The sequence below is a fragment of the Pundamilia nyererei genome, unplaced genomic scaffold (assembly GCF_000239375.1).
Source record: "Pundamilia nyererei isolate P.nyererei 1_Seehausen unplaced genomic scaffold, PunNye1.0 scaffold00054, whole genome shotgun sequence".
NCBI lineage: Eukaryota > Metazoa > Chordata > Actinopteri > Cichliformes > Cichlidae > Pundamilia > Pundamilia nyererei.
Window position 1 is genome coordinate 2,658,589 of NW_005187455.1, and position 8,904 is coordinate 2,667,492.

The 8,904-nt window shown below is 38.7% G+C and overlaps 2 protein-coding genes across 2 annotated transcripts in view; one reads left to right on the forward strand and one right to left on the reverse strand.

Moving 5' to 3' along the window:
- The window catches only part of slc17a5 (solute carrier family 17 member 5), a 6,641-nt gene extending 3,404 nt beyond the window's left edge, over nucleotides 1-3,237 (reverse strand). Inside the window, exons 1-5 of the mRNA XM_013910981.1 lie at nucleotides 3,037-3,237; nucleotides 1,638-1,834; nucleotides 946-1,179; nucleotides 631-718; nucleotides 251-337 (exon numbers count right to left, since the gene is read on the reverse strand). Of these exons, the coding sequence (XP_013766435.1) occupies nucleotides 251-337; nucleotides 631-718; nucleotides 946-1,179; nucleotides 1,638-1,834; nucleotides 3,037-3,121 (691 nt within the window). The 5' untranslated portion in view covers nucleotides 3,122-3,237. The remainder of the gene's footprint in view (nucleotides 1-250; nucleotides 338-630; nucleotides 719-945; nucleotides 1,180-1,637; nucleotides 1,835-3,036) is intronic.
- Nucleotides 3,238-8,313: 5,076 nt separating this feature from the next.
- Nucleotides 8,314-8,904, forward strand: part of arhgef33 (Rho guanine nucleotide exchange factor (GEF) 33) — a 13,074-nt gene continuing 12,483 nt past the window's right edge. Inside the window, exon 1 of the mRNA XM_005733728.1 lies at nucleotides 8,314-8,434. Within this exon, the coding sequence (XP_005733785.1) occupies nucleotides 8,395-8,434 (40 nt within the window). The 5' untranslated portion in view covers nucleotides 8,314-8,394. The remainder of the gene's footprint in view (nucleotides 8,435-8,904) is intronic.

Here is an 8,904-nt window from a genome sequence, read left to right on the forward strand (position 1 = left end):
TTAAGTTCTGGTCAAGGCCACGCTACACTCCGATAGCCCAGAAGGCGATATAAGGATGACGGCTCACTGTTTTTGTTTGCTAATGGATAAGTTCACCGGGTCCAAATGGCTCTTTGGGTGTTAAAGGTTGCTGACCCCTGTCTTAGAGCAACTACTGCACAAAGTAACTGTGAGACTAAGAATGATTTTTTTTCCTTTAAAACAAATCTTCCTAAACTGGACTATCAATAGTATAATTTACATGTATTACCAAATATATAGAAGACATAGGTCCAGTCCAGGTAAAAGATGATTTCACCAGATACAGGAAGACTTATTACTGTCCCCAGCTGTGCTCCTGGGAAGAGAAAAGAAGTAGGTTTGTATAACTACTGAAGAAAGAACAAACAGAAAGTGGCAGGTGGACATGAATAGTTAAAGGACAGATGCTGGTCTGCAAGAGAAGCCTAAGCCCAGCAGCTTAAAGATTCATGATAAAGGTTAGTGTGGCCAAGTGTTCATATTTTACTTAATGCAATATTTTTCCAAGTCATCAGCTGTAGGCTGAAATTAAAAAAAAAAAAAGCATAAAATAGGCTAAAAGTGCAATTTGTCTTCATGTTGACAGTCTAGCTCTTGCTGCAGTCTTACCAATGTAGGAAATGGTGAGAAGTCGGCTCCTCTCCAGCGGTGGGGCCCAGGCTGCCCACATGGTGTACATTGCTGGGAATGTAACACCCTGAGGACAAACACATCAGGAACATTAAGAGAAGTGCACAGATGACACTTAAGCATAGCCAAATATTAGCTTAACTATTCCTGGAAACCATTTCAGGACTGTCACATGAATTTTATTGCCATTTGCAAATCTTATGGCTGCAGCACAGATAGTGATTATGGTTCATAAAACAGGGCTGCACATATGAATTCAGCTCCGTTTTCAACATCTTCATTCTGATCCCCTACCTCGCCAATCCCCTCCAGCACTCTGACAGCAATGAGGTAGCCTGCACCCAGGTCAGCAGCCACAGGGGTAAGCAGTGTAAAAATTACAGTCCCCAGGATCCCAAAGCCCATCAGCCATTTTGGTCCAAAGCGGCCAGCCAGGTAGCCCCCAGGGACTTGTGTCAGGATGTACCCGTAGAAAAAAGAGCCCAGGATCCATCCCTGTGTTTCTGAGTCCCAGTTGTAAACACTGGCCTATGAGGGGATAGATTAGAAACTTTAGGACTTCAGGGCTTAGGATATTGATATCATGTCAATTCAAGACTTACAAAGTACTGAGTCTTGGATGCCAACTATGTTTCCCCGTTCACATAATTCTGCCTAATGTATGTTATTTTCCTACAGACAGACATGAATAAAAATAAGGAGCCTGCAAATAATAGTAACTCCTTAACTTTAAAATCTTATCAGTAAAATCAGTAAACTGTTACCTCTACATGTACATGAAATTATACACCAAAAGACTGACTTTCACTGAGAATCCAACAGGTCTATATAACTGGTTTGCATTTAAATCTAACTTCAGGACCTAGAAAGACTTTAGGTGGCAAACATACTCCCAAGCTACATTGTTACTTTATTAAAATTGACTAAACCTATGGAGGACACACTTTAAAGTGGGATTAAATAGCTGCAGTCAAATTTCAGCTCACCGTGTGATTGCGTTTGTGAACTGCAGGGTTGGAATGGCGAGGGCACACTGTGCCACTGTGGTTGGTGTTTGATTGGTGGGTGTTGTTGAGCATGTCCACCATCGCCACACTGAGGTTTACCCTCAATGAATAGACTACAAAGAAGCCATAAGAGGAAAGCAATGCCAGGGCGTAGCGCGATGAACCGCATGCTGGAGCTGAGGGACAGAAACGACAGCAGTGTGAATCATCTGTTTGCACGTATGGTCTGTGTATTAATACTAGGAACACAACATAATCCTAATAAGTCAAATCTTAAAAACCTTTCATATTTTTATGCTGTGCTTTTGTATTATTATAATGGAATTTGGTTATCCTTTAAGTAATGATTCTAATTAGTTTATTTTAAATAAATAATATCAATTTCTAGCATCAGCATGTTGATAATGCATCATGATACATTTCTGCATTGGTATCCTGTCTCAGCCCCATCTGTAAGTCAACTCTAATAATACCATCAAATCTCAAATTCTAAGTCTTATTTTCAGAACTAAGCTACTCTGGATTCAGGAGGTTCCCCAAGGATGCTTTGGCAGAAAGAATGTAGCAACCGGGGATTAAACCATCAACCTTAAAATGAGTAAATGACAAGCCAAACCTAACAACAACGTTAAAGCTCTGAAACTTGTAGCACAACCTTATTTTCATAACTACACTTCACCATTTAATCAGTCTATTTAGTTTGCATACAGTACAACTACCTGCTGATACGACTGATAGTACACACCACTGTCACTGTTAAAATGGGTCTCCTTTATCCAGCCGACTGAACTTATCCAAAATGATACAGAGCTTATTTCAGTAAATCCTGTTTACATTTGGCAAACCTAAACTTGCTCTGTCAGTTCTGTCAGGACTGTGAGTTCACTGCATGCACAGTTTCTCAGAGCTAAACCACTGCATTCAATTAAAACCCGTTTTTCCTTCGACCTGACAGTGGGTATGCAGGTATGTCATGACTCATATCAGAGACACGTCTCATGATACGATTCCAGGGCAGACGTCCCTAACCTCGTGACCGATGCTCATTAAAAGATAAACTGCGTTTACACACAGGTGTGGATGACCAACTTAAATGTCTTAGATGGCAAAATACCATGAACACCTAAAAATGCACACTCAGCTGGTGAATTCAGTAAATCAACCATTCTATAATGTTAGTGACGACTCTAAATTTAAGGTTTACACTACAGTCAGACATACCAGCCACTTTAGCGATAAAATTGTGCTGTTCAGGTTGTTAGTATGTGTCTTTCCTGCCTCTTCCCAGTTAACAAGCGCGGCTTCTTACAAACATATGCTGCACAAAACAACCGAATCGCCCGCATCGTTAGCTGAATGCTTTGGTTTTTTCTTTCACCTTTCTGGACTTCTTCTTCGCGTCCCCGGCGAATCAGCGGAGTCCTCTGCTCGTCGACCTCCACGTCCGACCCGTACCGCTCCATTTTTTAAAATATCAGCTTTTAGTTGGATTGCTTTACCGCATCACAAGCTGAAAGCTAACTTCCCTGGAGCCTGTCAGCTGAGCTCGACTCGGCAACTACCCGTCACGTGACGTTAATCACCGGACCGGAAGAGATCAAGTGAAGGTGCTGAGGAGGTGCTGTAAAAACTTTCAGCAAGAGTGTCAAACTGAAATAAACAAATACATCATTAAATAATTGACTAAACTCGCAAATAAATAAGACATAATAAATTATTTACAATATCAGTTCATTTTAATTTTTTTTGAAAAAGAAAAGCAACGTTTAAGCCGGTGCGTTTCAGGCTGATTACTTTTTAGACACCACAATGACATTTCGTAGTCAAGTCGACTTATACATGGTTGAATATGCATGATGTTACACTAAGAGCCATCGAAAAGGGAAGTCGACTTTTTCAGTCGTATTTCATCCAAAAATAAATACTCTTGCCAACACTGAAAATACAAATATTAAACAGTAATATTAAAACAGATTATGTATCAGTTTTTGGTACTTGAATCCACACATGAATGATTACCCAGGAATTTTAAGTTATCTTCTTTGTTGATAACCAGTGGTTATCAATGAACGTGCTGTAAGATGAACAAGGCGCTCTGAGGAAGTCAGTCTGTTTCAAGCTGATGATACAGCACTTTAAAATACCACAATGACGCTGGAATAGGTGGTTACAAATATGGGCATGAACATTTATTCAGGATTTGTTTAGTTTTAATAAAACACCCTCAGGGAGCACATCAACATACATGCATATACTCTCGCAAATGCCTTCATGTAAATGAAAATAAACAGGAATTGCCCTTAATTTTAGTCTGTGTCACTGTGGTCCGATTTGTTAATTTTTTTTTTGTTGTTCAAACTGAGTTAACATGAATTGTTGTGTTTTTGTTGTAATGCCTGCTCTGAACTTCTTATATCTTGCTGGTGACAAATACCACACAAACATCATAATACCGAAGAAGATAAATAACATCTAAACTAAAATAGACATTTTTCAAGTAATAAAAACTACATAGAAACAAGCATCTAATGTGAATCTAATCTGAAAACAAACTAATCTAAAGTAGACTGAAAAAAATGTAATTAAGTTAAATAAAGCTTTAAACTAATAATAAAATCTAATTCTGAATGATTTGTTGTCGGTTCATAGGCCATAAACAGCCTCAAGAGGGCTGACCTATAAAAAACAAGCATCCAAATGATCTGTTTAAGAACAAATAAGTTATTCTTAACACATGGCCTTCATTAACAAAACAGTAAAACAGGCTAAGAAAAATGATGTTACATCTTCTGTTCACTTTACTCATAGTCTACTGTCAGTGGCACAAAACCTTTATCTGTAGTTTTTTCTGTAAGTAACCAAAAATAATGGGGTTGGTAAGGTCTCGCACTGATTCTCACAGTGATGGCAACGACACATGCCTTTTTTTGACACCTCATGGATCATGTGATAAATCACATAAATAACAATGGGTCGGCAACCCTCAGGACAACCTTCAAAGGGAACCTCCACTGCAACCTGAGACCCACTAACCTTTTGACACGAAAAAACCTCTTGGATGAGAGGTGCACTTTTTTTAAATGGTAAATGGCCTGTATTTGTATAGCACTTTACTAGTTCCTAAGGACCCCAAAGCACTTTACACATCCAGTCATCCACAAGCTACATTGTAGCCACAGCCACCCTCGGGCGCACTGACAGAGGTGAAGCTGCTGAACACTGGCGCCACCGGGCCCTCTGACCACCACCAGTAGGCAACGGGTGAAGTGTCTTGCCCAAGGACACAATGACCAAGACTGTCCAAGCCGGGGCTCGAACCGGCAACCTTCCAATTACAAAGCAAACTCCCAACTCTTGAGCCACTCCAGTTTCCTGCTTTCTTTCCAGCTTTTAAGGCAAAATATGTATACACTTAAACCACTTTAAAGCACTTCACACGTAAAGCACAATTTAGACTCACCAATAAACTTATCATGCATGTATTTGAACTGCTTAAGGCATTGTCATAGTGCAAGATGTTTATAATAGTTTAGAGGACCAAAACTGCAAGTATGACTGGTTTAACCTGCTTGGGACTCTGGAAAGCAAATACACCGTATAGTTCCTTCCTCTAAGGACAAAGATATATGCTTAAAGTGTAGTGAAGAACCATTAACAATTACTGAAAAGAGCAGCTTGTTAACCACCGGTTCAAAACCTGGATACTTTTTTACCTATTTCTCAGTTTGAGTGTTTTTTACACAGATGCCCAGAAATCAATCGCTTCTCATTCCAGATAAAAAGCTCCCATATACCACATGCAGTCATGGTAACAAAGCAAGTGCACCCTCTTTTAATTCTAAAGTTTTACATGTCATGACACAGTGCTTCCTTACAGAAGCAGGATGACGCAGCCAGATGCTGATGATTAAGTGCAGTTGACTAAGTGACCATTAGCAAGTGTGACCATGCATAGTAAACTTTGGGCACTTTGGAGGCCTGAAGCTGGGAAAGATTACAAAGCCATTTTAAACACTTCAAAGTCCATCATGCTACAGTGAGATGGATTGTTCACATAATCAAGCTTTCTAAGAGTGAACATCCTTGCAAATTCAACCCAAGGCCAGAGAAACTACAAAAAACTACATGCAACAGTTACCATGTTAAACGATAGAGTTCATGACTGCAGAACTAGAAAAAGGCTGACAAAAAAGACTGAACAAGAATGGTTTGTTTAGAACGGTCGCCAGGAAGAAAAGACTGAAATCAATGTTTTGCAATGGCTCAGTGAGAGTCCAGAGCTCATCTGATTGATATGCTGTGGTGAAACTTGTATGAAGAGCTCTGTACGAATGAATGCCTGCAAGTCTCAACGAACTGAAGCAACATTGAAAAGAAGAGTCATACAGCCATGATAAAGTCATACAGAAAACAGTTAATTCAAGTTATTGCTGCTAAATGTGGTTTTACTGCTGAATTGTGTGGTGCATCTAGTATTTTGGCTTGTTTTTTGTCAAATAAATAACAATACAGGGTAATCTATAATGTTGCTGTTCACCTGAGGTTGTGTTTAAATATTGTTTGAACCTGGTGAGGACCAGGTGATTTTTTTTCAATATGTCCCGATACACAAAAACCTTAGAACTGAAGGAGGACATACTCTCTTTTTACCATGGATGCATACACATGTTAGAGAAATTAAATTCTAGCATTTGTGAGGTTGTGCAGCAGTTGTTTTTCCCAGATAATAATCTAACCTCAGTCAGTTATCATAACTAGAGTTTTTTCCATCGTGCTCCTCATTGACCGAGTCTCTTATTCTATTAGAGTCAGACGCTGGACACAACAGCTTACTTATTATTAGTGCCTGAAAAAAGTTTTCCAGTTTTTGTGCTGTAATCCCTGCACCAGACAAACTAATGTAAAACATATGAACATGAAAAGGTCAAAGAAGTGGTTTCCTTGCACAATAAATATGACAATTGGAGGACATTATTTCTTCAGATCAATACCAAAGAACATTTTTCTAAAGAAGATCATCTTGTGATGATGGCTCAGAGATATCATCACAGCATGATGAAACCTGTCCAAGTTCGAGATAAAAACCATCAAAGATTGCATTAAAACATAATCCAATCCCCAAAACCAAACATGTTTCACAGACTGCTGTATCGCGTGACTTTCTGTACATTTACTCAAATTAACTGTCATCACACAGAGGAGACACACTAGATTTACTACAATTTCAATATTAAAACATGAGATTCGTAACACTTGAACTTTAAACTTTTGCTTCGTGACACTGCAAATAAATTGATTTTTAGGGTCCAGTTAGCAAATCATTAAAATGGCATTTTCTCCAAACTCAATTATTGGTGAATAAAACAAGTTCTGTTTTGTTTCTGTGTAGAGAGGAATGAACATTACACTCCCCGTCCACATGCTCACACGTAACCACAGAATCAGATGATGTGTGGGAAGGATGTAACCTTCAAACACAGGTTTGTTGTTGAAATGAGGAGCAGCTGAGCTGTTTGTCTCCAGGCTTTGTTGTTTCCGACACAGAGAGCGAGAGAGAAAAGAAAGACAACCGTACTCTCTGTGTGACAAGAAGCAGACAGCCATGAAGACAAACTTACAATACAGTGATGTCACAGCGCTGACAGGAACACAAACACAGGCTCGTGTCAGCAAAAAGCTGTGACGCTAAATATGAGGGGAACAAATGTTGTACTTGGAAGTTGTTGATGAGGTTAAGGTTTTGCATAATAATTTTTTTATGTCAACAATTTACCAATTTTACAGTTTTAACTAGATTTGTAAGAAAAATAATATAGATAGATAGATAGATAGATAGATAGATAGATAGATAGATAGATAGATAGATAGATAGATAGATAGATAGATAGATAAAACTGTAAAATTGGTAAATTGTTGACATAAAATAATTTATTATGCAAAACTTTAACCTCATCAACAACTGTTTAACTTCCAAGTACAACATTTGTTCACCTCATATTTACCATTATTATATTATATATATATTATACATAAATATATAAAGATCACTGTCCAGAAGAGCACAGTCCTAGGAACAGCAAAGATATTGTGCAGGACCCTCAAGCTCCCAGGCCTCACTGTTTTGTGAGCCAAAAAGCCCCTCAAGGGTTGGTTGAGACCAAAATGGAGCTAAAAATCAAGTGAATAAAAGATATACTGTAGCATACTTTTAGGTTTAAAGCTTTTGCCCTCCCCCTAAGTGGTCTTTTAAAAAAGGAGTAGAAAAGACACTTTATTAGAACTGGCCTAGAGTGAGACCATATATTGCATGACACTACAACACTACTTCCAGCACCTATATGCACCACAACAACTGGAATGTCCATTTCAGGCGTTCTCTGTTCAGTGCAGCTGTGTAAACCATCCTCATTAGCAACCAGTCACGCCTCCTTAAATCTAATGAGTTGGCTACAGTATGTGACTTTATGATGAACAAATGTCTCTCTCTCTCTCTCCTCCTGATCTTTCCCCTCCATCCTTCCACTCTCTGGAGACAAGGACCTTTTTGTACGAAAGCGAAATCATAGGACTCACATGCTTTGGACAAGAGAAAGTGAACGATCACAGCGAGAGATAGGGTTGCTCAGAAGAGAGGGAGGCAGAGAAGCAGAGTGAGGTCATTCAGAGCTGGAAAAGGGACTTTAGAACTGGACAGCTGTGAAGTACACTGAACCAGACTGGCCAGGATTATCTGAACATGGAGAGTGAGAAAACAGAAACAGAGGAGAAGACAGAAGGTAAAATGAGCATTTAAAAAACTTCTGAAGAGATGTTTCAGACAAGTATTTGCAGCTAATATGCATAATATTCAGTTTATTCTTACTTTCAAAAACCAAATGTTTAGTCTTTGTCTAGAAACTGCTACTTACAGCTTGTCAAAATTCAAGATATCCTCTTTATTATGTGTGTTTTCAGACCAGCAGGTTAATATACTAAATTTATGGGGACATATAAAAGAATAAGGAACGCTTAGTAAAGTTTTTCTTTTTCTTTTTTTTCTAATAAGACAGGGCAAAACCAAAAAGAATATTTTTGGCAGTTCAAAATGATTTTTTTTCCCTTGCATATATCAGATTTTCTTCTTTTTTTTCATCATTCCTTTACATTTCAATCAGTCCTGAAATATTTACTGGGCTGTGATACCAAAATTTGCATAACCAGCCACAAAGCTACTTTGCCTTTCTTGGACCAGCTGCATCTGCAAAGA